The sequence below is a fragment of the Antrostomus carolinensis genome, unplaced genomic scaffold, assembly GCF_000700745.2.
Source record: "Antrostomus carolinensis isolate BGI_N321 unplaced genomic scaffold, ASM70074v2 scaffold14565, whole genome shotgun sequence".
NCBI classification, from domain to species: Eukaryota; Metazoa; Chordata; class Aves; order Caprimulgiformes; family Caprimulgidae; genus Antrostomus; species Antrostomus carolinensis.
Window position 1 is genome coordinate 30,495 of NW_010318526.1, and position 12,183 is coordinate 42,677.

The 12,183-nt window shown below is 39.4% G+C and overlaps 1 protein-coding gene across 1 annotated transcript; it reads right to left on the minus strand.

Annotated features, from left to right (window-relative positions):
* Window positions 1-367: 367 nt before the first annotated feature.
* HNRNPA3 (heterogeneous nuclear ribonucleoprotein A3) lies at window positions 368-11,129 on the minus strand. Its single transcript, XM_029085185.1, has 11 exons — window positions 11,017-11,129; window positions 6,355-6,477; window positions 6,118-6,264; window positions 5,826-6,036; window positions 5,510-5,599; window positions 5,341-5,433; window positions 5,140-5,220; window positions 4,016-4,162; window positions 3,025-3,150; window positions 2,868-2,939; window positions 368-2,781 (listed from the first exon to the last, which is right to left on the minus strand). Exons 1-10 carry the CDS (start codon window positions 11,080-11,082, stop codon window positions 2,887-2,889), a joined length of 1,137 nt encoding a protein of 378 aa, XP_028941018.1. The 5' UTR covers window positions 11,083-11,129; the 3' UTR covers window positions 368-2,781; window positions 2,868-2,886.
* Window positions 11,130-12,183: the final 1,054 nt, after the last annotated feature.

A 12,183-nucleotide genomic window follows, 5' to 3' on the forward strand; every position in this document is an offset into this window, starting at 1 on the left:
GAACTCTTGCTAGACTTTCTTCGATATTTCAGCTGTGACAAGCAGATTTAACTAGCCTTTGGAAAGCTGCTCACTATCAGCACAGTATCTTATGCCTTCACTTTTCTGGAAGTTGAAGCTGTTGCTCCTGCTGCCTCGTCATTCTTTAATTATGCTGACTTCTCCATACTCAATAGGCTGCTGAAGTCCTGTCTTATGAGTCTCCTTAGCAAAGTATGGATCAAAGAAGTACATCCTAGGTTCTTTAAAGCTGGTTAATCACTGTCCTCACGGCTTACGCTTTTCCACGTCACAAACAACAGCTATGCTACCCCCCCCGCCTACAAAGCAGTCACTTACATCCATCTCTTACAAAGCTGCATACAGATCTTGTTCATAAAGTTTATTATGACACTATTGTTCAAAGTTAACATGGTTGTCACAGTACAGCTACAAGAGGCCCTGTTAAAAAGAACACTGTCAATACATTCTAAAAAAATTTAGAAATACCAGATCAATCGTCAACCCCATCCTCCAGTTGTCCCTGCAATCAGATGCAGGCCCCAGGTACAAGTCTACACATCATCTAAGCGTAGTAAGGTACAAAGCAAGTCGGTAGTTAGGTGGCTCACTCCCTAGTGAGTTGTGTTTTAGTTGTCAATGGTTTCAAACTCCAAATGGGTTGTTTAAAAAACGCCTTTATTGAAATACAACCTCCCCCCCACCCCAAGCCCAAATTAGTATGTACAACAACAGAAGCGTTCACTAAATCACCAGTTCTTGCTTTAACTTTAGAGATATTTTAAAACTCCACAGAAAAGAATAAGCAGACTTTGAAATCCAGTTTGGAGGCTACCATCTTGACACCAGTTCCTTGTTTTAGTGTACTGCAGTCTAAATACACTCCAATAACAGTGTTTAAATAACATTGTTTAATTTTTTTTTTTCAAACAACACACTCATTTTTCTACTACTTAAAATTGTAATTCATTCTTAATATAACTGATTATGCCTTGAGCCATTTCATACATCTTTGCAGATTCATTCCTACACTGGAATCGCATTTACCTTATCCTGCACATTGACCCAGCAGTGAAACAGGTGTGAGTAATTCCAATACCATATTGTCAAGTGTCTGAATATTTCTTCTATTGACTGGGTCCCTACTCTTCCGAGTCTGAATTGACAGAAAGCACTGTCCTGGCAACAGTCGAGAGAGAATTCGCATCAGCTGAGGAAAGGACAGACTGCAGTGCCTTAATTTGGAGGTCAGGAGTGAGAATGAAGTACAATTTCTAGCCATATGTGCTGGTAAGATTTGCTACTCCAGTGCATCAAATCAAAATGTAACACACTAGCATTCTACCTGCGGAAACTCACGACTGTACCATTCTACATTGTGGGAAGTGTTTCTCGTCAGGAAAACACAACTGGATCGTGTTTTATCTTCGAGCTCTCAGCTGAGCGCAGACATTCGCAAGGGAAAAAGCTTGAGAACTATGCTATCGGTGCCCATCGTGCATGGGCTTTTGGAACGCGTTACCTGGGACTGTCAGTGATTACACCTGCGCTACCCTTGGCTCCCAGTCAGAAGAATGTGTCCAGAAAATTGCCTAGGGTGCATGCAAGAAAGTATATAGCCATTAAGTTATTGAGGAACACACCTAGTACTCTCACTATGACGCCTCGTTTAATTGAAACAGCGCAGTCTGGTGCGAGGGAGAGGGAAATTGGGACAAAGGAAGGGGATGAAAATTCCAAGCCACCCTCCCCAGAGTATAGTTTTATTGAAACAGAATCATTGTATATCCCAAGGAAACAGGCACTTGATTCCCCCCACCTTAACTTCTCGGGAATTACAATAAATATAAAGGTAAAAAGCAAGTTTCTTTTTCTCTTCACCCAAGACTTAAGCAACTGCAGTTATCCCTCATACATCTCAAATGAGACGGGAGACAGCTTTGATGTGTCTAAAGTTGGTCTTGTTAAAATATTTATCATGCCTTATTTTCTTGAAGCGCTAGTACTAATACAGAACTACAAATTAAAAAAATATGCACAAACCAAAAAGTAATTTGAAATTTTCATTAAGGTAAAGCTTAGTTCTATAATTCACAAACACTAATTTGAGTAACTCAATCCTAGTTATACATCTAAACAAACTATAATGCAACATACAGATGTTTTCCCTCTGTATGCCTATGTAACTCATGTCAATGACAGTTACATATATACACTGAGACTAGACCCCTTAAGACTGCAAATCAATAGGTGTTTCTATTGTTAACTTTAAATTAATACAAAATAGTAATTGAGAAATGCATTAATCCTCTCTATTAACTAACAAGGAAACACCCTAAACTACATTTTATTTCTGTTATAGAGTTCTCTGTACTAAATGTGGAAAAACTGAACTACACAAATATTGAAAAGTTAAAAATTCCTTAATTTGTTTATTCCTGGTACCACTACCACAATTTACAGGGCAATATACCTGATGTAATGGGAAAATAAAAAGAAAAAAGAAAGACAAAGCTACAACAGATAAAGACCTCAGGAATGTACATCTAATCGACACTACATTGCATTAATCAATAGCTGCACTTTTTGCAAACTGTGGCTATGACAGTCCTGAACAAGAAGGGTTTCCTGTTTAAGCTGCAGTAACTTTTCTGACTATGGATCATCGTTCCTTCTGTGGCAGATTTTACAGTTCCTCTAATGCATTTGGGACGACTGTCTCAAAGTAACCTGCAGCTTTCCTGACAACTCCTCGCTCTCTCTCCTGCTAAGAACTGTAGCCTGTTGAATACAGGATAAGAAAATTATTACTCTCAGTGAACAGTTGTACATCATTAATCATCATTATAAATATGCATTACACCTACCCTTTTTCTGGTAGCGTTTTTAGAATCTTCTACCACCATAGCCCCCACTGCCACTTCCAGATCCATAACCACCTAAAAAAACAGGGTGTACATTGAAATACAAGAATAACAAGAAATTTTAACCCAAAGAGTATTTTCTGTACAAAATCATATTTACCACCATAGGGACTGCCTGAACTTCTGCCACCAAAGCTGCCACCACCTTTCATGGGACCATAGTTAGACTGCTGTTGTCCACTGTAATTGCCAAAATCATTGTAGTTTCCACTTCCACCATAATTACCTGAAAAAAATACACTTTTATAAAGCCACTTTTGTTCAACACTTAGGATGTGAAGCTTGCCAAATTATGACATCCGATGTAAATGTAAATTGTAATAGTTTAAAACAATTTAAAAGAGAATTAATTGCAAGCATTTTGCATGCTACTCTACTCTCAATGCACCAATGACAGAAGACCCTTAGCATTTTAAAGATTAGAAACTGGTATTTCATTGAAAATTAAAAACATCACACGACATTAGAAAATTTATGCAGATTCAAGTAGGCAATCTGAAGTTAACACAATAGGCCAGCCAAATTTAAGGCCTCCAAACTCAGAAACCATGAGTCTCACTGTCATTCTTCCACTGCTCAAGGCTTTTCATGTTATAAACTACATACAATTTATTTCCTCCAAATAGTTACAGAACTTAATGGGCGTGCTGCATACATGCAGCAGAGGGTATGTTGAAGGATGCAGCAGATTTTGCAGCTTAACTCCCCAAACTTGGGGCAAACAATTAAAAAACTTAGATAAACTTAGATTTAGAGTCCTCACAAAGGAGGATGTGGTCTACATGACGTGAACTGGTATCTAATGGCAACACGGTACTTCAAATGGTCAAAAGGTTCAACTTTCTCCTACTCTACCCCCACACACAGATTCACAGCCCCTGCTTTTCAAAAAATAAGGTCCAGGGAATACAATGTTGTATAGTGTATCAGAGTCGATTTAGATGGAAAAGAACTTTCCTTATGCAACACAGCATTCTACACTAGAGACCTAATCATACAACTAACTTTATGCAGTGTCATACTTCAGGCATTGTACAACTCAGACCTGCCTAAAAAAAAAAAGGGATGTCTAATTAAAGCTGGCATCTTACCACCACCAAAATTTCCTCCTTCATTGTAGCCGTCATATCCTCCTCCTCCACCTCCGTATCCACCACCTGGGTTTCCATATCCTGGTCCTCCACCACCGCCATAACCTCCTCTGCTGCCATAGCCAGGACCACCTCCATAGTTGCCACCTTTGAATAAAAGGGTAAAACTCAACACACCAAAGCTAAATATTGATTAAAAGGTCTATTTAACAAAAAAGCCAACAAAACCACATAAGATGTCCCACAATGTTTACCCTGTATTATATTCATTGTGGTTGCATCATTTATCCAAACTCTTCAATCCAAACAAAAAACCCTGCTAGTCTATGTATATCCTTGAAGCACGATACTTAGAAGTTCATTCTGGCTCACAGAAAATACAGACATGTCAGTATTGTGTATAATCCTCCTTATTCTTCTGAACTGAAACGACTCAGTAGGCAAAGCCCTCAAAAGAATCCTGGTTTACAGTTTTTATCCAGACACACAGCTTCACTGACATGTGTGTCAAGGCTACATTAGACATTATATTTTCTAAACGCATAAAGCGTATGCGAAAGATTTGTTATTCCAGATGCTGATCAGGTCTCCAACATTTTGATGGAGTAGTTCCAAACTGGGAAATAGTTCCAAAGAACTCAACCACTACATGTATCTGCTTATAGAATCCAGACATAAGTAACTACATGGTCCTACCCCATTCCCGACCCCCGAACAAAAACGCTACTTCCACAGTCATTTCGCCATTTCCATAATTCCCTTCAGATGCACTCTGTATATTCATCCAAACTTCCATAATGAAAAAAGGTGCTACTGAGCCATGGAAAGTCTTACAGTTCATTGAAAAGATTTCTGGAACGTTAGTTTGTCATTGCTTTATTCAGTTTTAGTCATCTAAACTGACACCAGAATCTTCATTTAGTTCTCTGTAATCATAAACAGCTGCTGAATGACCTTATGACATGAGGTTATTTAAAGGGTAAATTATTTAAAGCCTTTTAACTCTTCACAGCTCTACAACGTAGAAGACATTATCACCAAAGTAGACATGGTTTCCAAGATGAAGGCGAGACTTACAGCTGATTAGAATGTTGGGGGAAAAAAAAAAGTGACGATACACTTACCATCACCAAATCCATTGTATCCGTCACCACCCCCAAAGCTTCCTCTGCTCCCACCACCGCCACCACCACCCCCATAGCCTCCTGGAACACAAAACAGATGAGAATGTTTTCCTGAACACATGTGTTATGTGTTTAACCCAACTGACACAGGAAATAAAAGCCCCAGAAATAACATTCTATATAAACATTCCAGTCATTTACCTCTTCCACCGAAGTTTCCTCCTCGGCCAAAGTTCCCTCCACCGCCTCCAAAGTTTCCACGACCCATGAAGTTGCCTGAGCCACCCCCACGACCTACAAAATATTTTACTTAAATTACATTAAATGAAAACCATTTACATAAGACAACCATGCACAACTCCAAACTCACCTCTCTGAGAGCTAGCAGTTTGCATCTCTTGTTTTGAGAGTGCTTTTTTCACTTCACAGTTATGTCCATTTATAGTATGATATTTCTGAACTAGAGAAAATTGTGAAATAGAAAAGAATTAGAAAATCAAATCACTGAAAGCAATATGCTGCAAAACCCTCATACAAAGCTACTGTTAGGCATGACCACAACTTTAAAAGGAACATTATGCCAAGCAGCGGATCATACCAACATCTTACATTCCACACACTGCTATTCCAAATTCTCATGTTACACTTTTATCCCGTAAGTCATTTCTCACTGAAGAGTTACATACCAACAATTTTATCAACTGTATCATGATCATCAAAAGTTACAAAAGCGAAGCCTCTTTTCTTTCCGCTTTGCCTGTCTTCCATGACTTCTATGGTTTCAATCTTGCCATATTTTTCAAAGTACTCCCTTAAATTATATTCTTCTGTATCCTCTTTAATTCCACCAACAAATATTTTCTTTACTGTGAGATGTGCTCCAGGCTTTACAGAATCCTACAACGCCAAAAATAACATTCAGTGTTGTAAATGATTAGGCAAAGATTAGGAATAAGGCTAACTGAAACACTAACTTACCTCCCTTGAAACTGCTCTCTTTGGTTCAACCACGCGTCCATCAACTTTATGCGGTCGAGCACTCATGGCAGCATCCACCTCCTCCACACAAGAGTAAGTCACAAAGCCAAAGCCCCTGGAACGCTTTGTTTGTGGGTCTCTCATCACCTGCAAAAACACAGGGGGTGCTCTGCATTTCTGTACTAGATTAAGTACACATATCCTTCCAAAAGCACAAACTAGTATTTGACACTTTACCACACAGTCCGTGAGCGTGCCCCATTTTTCAAAGTGCTCTCTCAAGCTATCATCTGTTGTTTCAAAGCTCAGACCTCCAATGAACAGCTTTCTCAACTGCTCTGGCTCCTTTGGCTCATGGCCCTACAAAATAAAATCAAAAGTGTATTTTGAATACAAACCACAGACTTAAAATTTCAAAGAATTACTATATCTGTGCACATTATAACTACACATAGGTGGAAGATATTTACATAAAAAATGACTTCTAATTGGTTTAGACAGCAGCATAGTAAACCCTTAATGAGGTGTGATTTTAATTAAAACACTAACAACTTAAAGAGTGTTCAAATGCAAACAACAGTGAAGAGATTTTAATATACTCAATAATTTGGCTGCTCCCCATCCCTCCAAAGTGGATTCAAATAATGCCTATCTTATGTTTGAGTTGCATATTGCTCTGTAGGGATTAACAATGAAGCACTGCTAGATAAAGGGAGTTCCAGCATTTTATGAAGCATAATCATGAGGAACTATAAAAAACTTAAGAACACAGTGTACAAGAAAAGAAGGTGATTGTCCAAATCGAGTGTCTAGTCTTTTGGGATACCTATTTTGAAATGTTATTTTAATGCATTTTGAAGAAATGTATCAATTCTTAATTCCTTAAAATTGTGAATTTTGTACTTGGCATAGTTTTCTAAGTTGAGTGCACGCAAGCAAGAAAGTAGAAGTATATACATGGTTTCAGTGTTATGGGAAATACCTCTTAAATGTGAATCAACACAAACTTATTTTTTACAGATAACAAAAAGTCTTGAATACTGACTAATCAATGACTAGTAGTGGGTACAACTACTGGAAGAAGACTGGTAGCATAAGCACTGTAAAACAAGCTTAACTGCAGCCCTTGACAGTATCACCTATGTATGACCAGCCACATTTTAAAATGTGCTAATTTTCAGAGCTCACTCTTCTATAGCACAATTGAAGTGGACTTACAAATGCATTACTGTTTCTGCTCTCTTTCAGCGTCGCATGGTTTGGTTTTTTTTTTTTAGACAGGCAGGGAATATCATCATACATTTGTCAGGAGTTTATGAAAAATTATTTTACAACTTTCTCCCATCCCCAAGACTGCCAGGCAAGTCTTATAAAAAGCAATCAGATTAAAATCTTATTTAGCAAGCTCATACTTTTGTGCACGTAAAACACCCCACAACAAGGTGCTACCCAGCCATGCTGCTGTCTTGCTATGCTGCATATTACTTCAATTCTGCAGCACGAATGCGTAACAGGCTTTACTGTTTCTGCCGCAGTGAGTTAACCCAGACTAGATGCAGCATTAGCCTGAGAGCTGAACGACATAAAATCAGTCCCAGACTTCTACATGTAGATGTCCTGTTTCAAACCTGACGGTGAAGTGCTTTAACCTCTGCCAGTTTAAATAAAGGGGGTGGCAGTGCTAGGATTGATCAGAAAAGCGTACATCCCTTTAGGTGCAACATAACCACTCTGAAGAGCAATGAATATTGTGAAGCAGTACAAGGCAAAAGAGAATTTCCAAATTATATACTGCTTTAGGAAGCCACTGGCTATGATGTTCAGGTTGTACCACGGGAAAAAATGCCCAAGATTGTGAAAAGCTGGCTGTGAAGTAAATCCCTGCTCTTACACCTGCTAAATTTAGTGAGAAAGATCTTCAGCATTCTTGGTAACAACTTTCTATTTAAGGCACTAACTGTTACTACAGGAACATTATATAAATGATTGACAGTTAGTGGTCCTGTGACTACAAAGTAAAACTTCCTTTCCTACAGTCTTCCACGAGGTCTGCACTACAGAAGTATAATTAAAACAATCTCCATTGTAACTATACATACTTAAAATCTTACAGGGAAACACACCTGATGTATATAGAAACTGCTTTAGGTTAAGTTAAATGTTCTTTTCAATTGCTAATTGTGCGTTTGTTTTTTTTTAATCTAACACTGTATTTTTAGCTAGGTTATGTTAAAGCTGGAAGTTTTCAATTGCTAATTGTGCGTTTGTTTGGTTTTTTTTTTAATCTAACACCGTATTTTTAGCTAGGTTATGTTAAAGCTGGAACATTAAATGTTTCAAGATCTCCTACACATATTAAAAGAAATCTATTATATGAAACTGTGGAGTTTAGACTTCTCCAAAATAAAACAAACCTATATAAGGAAAAACTGGACAGACTTTTTACAGTTCTCTGACTCTCCTCAAGGCTATGGGGTTTTCAGTTAGCAACCCAGATTGCTTTTACCTTAAAAGAATGACCACCTGACTCTTCAGGTCACTCCTGAAAGGAAAAGTGAAATCCTCTTCTACTTATTTTTATTATGTGCACATAAACTTCTGTTCTCATATGAGAGGCAAAACATCTGCTGTTACTCTCTATTGGAGAGGAATTATCCTCAAGACACACCTATAAGAACTCTTCACAGAAATAAAAGACAACATTTTTTTAGATAATTAGTTGGCTTTTTTCCAGCATTTTGTTCTCACTGGTGGTAAGCATCTCTAGGGTATCAAGAGTGCTGTCCTCTGTCGCACAAGATAATGTTTCTCAGTCCTTCTGCTGCAAGTCTGTTGGAACAGCAATCTCTCCTGAGCAGCAAGCTTTGCACAAAACGTCTCTCCCTTCCTCCCTCGTGTAACTACCACGCTGTTTCAACAAGATCAGCAGGCTCCCTCCCACTCAGCTGATACTGCAGGCCAGCACGCCATTTTGCGGTGCTCCTTCGGGGGGGGGGTGCGGGGGGGGGCACGGTAAGAATGGCCAGCCTGCCGGCAGCCAGCAAGAAGTTTCATTTCTCACCCTAAGCAGTTTAAGGGGCTTCCCAAACCTATTAATGGGCTCTGAGAAGGTGGGGAACTTTCTTTCCAGCTTTGACTAGTGACTTCTTCCCTCAAACCAAAGCACTACGCAGCACCGACCGCCTCCATTTTGTGAGCGATCTTGCCTCCTCCACCCTCAATATGGAGTCGGAGGGGCGGAGCCAGGGGGGAGCGGGAACGCACGCAGCAGCAGCAGCACCCGCCCCGCCAGCCACGTCCCAGCGCCGCAGCGGCGCCACGGGGGCGGCCCCCGAGGAGGGCAGGGAACGCCTGGGGCCCCCTGCTCACCCTCCCTGCCACCCGGTCCCATGTTCGACCTAAAACCCCCAACGCTCAGCGCAGTCTAACTGTACCGCTTTCCTAAGAGAGGAATTAAAAATGGCAACTAGCACCCCCCAGGATTCCTGTAAAAACCTCATCTTTGCATTAATCTCGAGACCTTTTGACAATGCTGCTGCAGACATGCGCTGCCTTTATTCCAAATGTGCTATAAACTTAGCTTTCCTATGGCAAGGGTTTTGAATAAGCAGCCTTTTGGAGTTGCAGTATTTCTCTCTAAGGGCGCTGTTTTCAGGCAGAGCCTTCCCGTGCACTGTACCCCTACGAACACCAGCAACTGCCCACAAAATGCCTGGCACCAGATCTCCGCTCATCTGCGGCTAAACCTGTGAGACCAGACTGCTCTGTCCCCCAGGCAGGCCCTTCCCAGACTGCCTTCTGAAACTAGAAAGCTTACAGACAACTGGTGCCTCCTCAACTTTCTCCATGAAAAATTTCCTCTATAAACTTAACAGCTTTTAAGCACATTCTAGAGCAAGCTACTTTTGTAAAGGGCAAGAGCTTATTTCCTAGGCAGCAGAGCGACCTGAGTTACATTCTATCCAAAGTCCAGCAGCAGTGAGACAGTTGCAACATTCCTTCCAGAAGGACTTTACACACCATACTTCAAGACAAAATGACCACATGCTACCAGATACATGCAACTCGGACAAGATTTGTTCGTAATTCAAGTGTACAGGCCCTCCCACATTGCAGTAGTGTGTCATTCCAGAAAAAGCCGGTTTGAACTAGCTAAAATATTCAGGCACCCTGGGAAAGTAAAGTTAGATAGCAAACACATCAAAATAAACAATCAGAAAATGTCTCAGTTATAAGCTACAAAAGCATATTTAACACCCTCTTTGCTGATCTTAAAATTGCATTTATTTTCTGAAGGGTATCAAGCCTGTTTATTCCCCCCTCCCATTTCCACACCCTGCCCCAAAGTAACTAGCTCCCATCCTCCCCGAACAGCCCCAACATCTTCTCTATACTACGCACCTTATTCAGTCTACGGTATTTCTGCTAGAAGCAAAAGAAGACAGTTATTTTTACTTAGTACAGCCTTGCTTTCATTTGCAGTGACTATTAGGCAACCATTTTTATTAAAAAAAAAAAAAAAAAAAAAAAGAGAGATAGAGACAAAATTTCATGTCTTGGAAATAAAGCAGAAAATCATATAATGCTTTAGTAGTCTTTGCAATCCTTGCCCATACTAGCAGTGATATATCACTTTACACCTTGCTCTAATCACAAACATACATTTAATCCGTTTTGTTATAACGGAAAACTAGAAAAGCAAAATTTCCCCACTATGCTTAACACCCCACCCCTTAAAACTGTAATAATACACTGCAATTTAAAGTTACTCCGCTAATTCAGGGATAAAGAAGGTGGGAAAAAGCTATGAATTAACACATCAGATAGAAATCGTTACATTATTTTTAATCTTTTCCCCTTAAAGCTACTTTTTAAATTAAAAAAAAGCAATCCTCTCACCTGTGAGGATCGTCTTCCTTTCCTCTTGTAGTCTTCCACATCTCTCTCTTCCTTAAGAGCAGCCATTTTGGAAGGGTACTCTTAACTCGGCCTTTCTTTCAGATCTAGGAAACCTAGAAAACAGGTTGGATAAGTCAGTACTTACCCCAGTCCCTGTGACGCAGGCATTCTCTGGCTGCAATGTACTGACTGTGGCTTCAGGAGGAAATGGGAGAGGGGTGAAAGTAGAAAAAAAAAATTAAGTCTTTCAAAAGGTAAGAGTAAAAATCCTCAGCCCATTTAGCTCATGATTAAGAAGAGCTGCAGAAGGACCATCTATCCTAGGAAAGGTCTTTTTGTAACTGCTGGAATAACCAGGTACAACCTAAGGCTGAAATCTGCAGAAAACAACCTATGTTGACCATTGTTTTAACATACCTATTATGAATACAATGGTACAGGGCAAGCAAATTCCACCTTTGATACCCAAACCCACTACATAAATAAAATTCTACTTCTCTAGATTTTAACCCCCAAAATAGTTAACATCTTGCAAATACTGTTTATTAGAATTATCTTATGTGTAGCCTATTCTAATCAGTGATCCAGCAGCCTACAAAACTGGAACACTGGAGGATGTGCTAAATGTTTTCTGCATCGAAAAATATTTTTCAGTAACAGCAGTGCAAGAATCCTTTACTGATTCCACTCTTGCAACATCAGAAATTTTAACATTTGATCCTCAGCAATCTGTAGCACTAGCCATCTGCATTACTTTTGCTTCCAAGTGACATACTTGATTACTACCGTGTACCCTCTATTTACTATGTCCAACTTTTCAAAATAAATGTTGAAAGTTATGTACGTATCATTACAAAAATCAAGTATTTCATAAGATAAGCTCAGTGAATGAACCCATATCTAAGCATTTAAACAAAAACATCACGTTTTCTTTAGCCCTTATTATTTGATGTTTTCCGAGATCATTAAGCTTACTATACCATATTAGTATCTTTGGCTACAATTCATCACTACTTTGGATGTTTCTTGAAACTTAAAATACTATCAACTAAATAACACGCTTCTGTAAAACTGTATTTGTGCAGCATTAAAATCATTGATATTTACCAGATTAGGCGTACTTTTGTGGGTTTTTTGTTTGTTTGGGTGGCAGGGTATTTTAGTTTT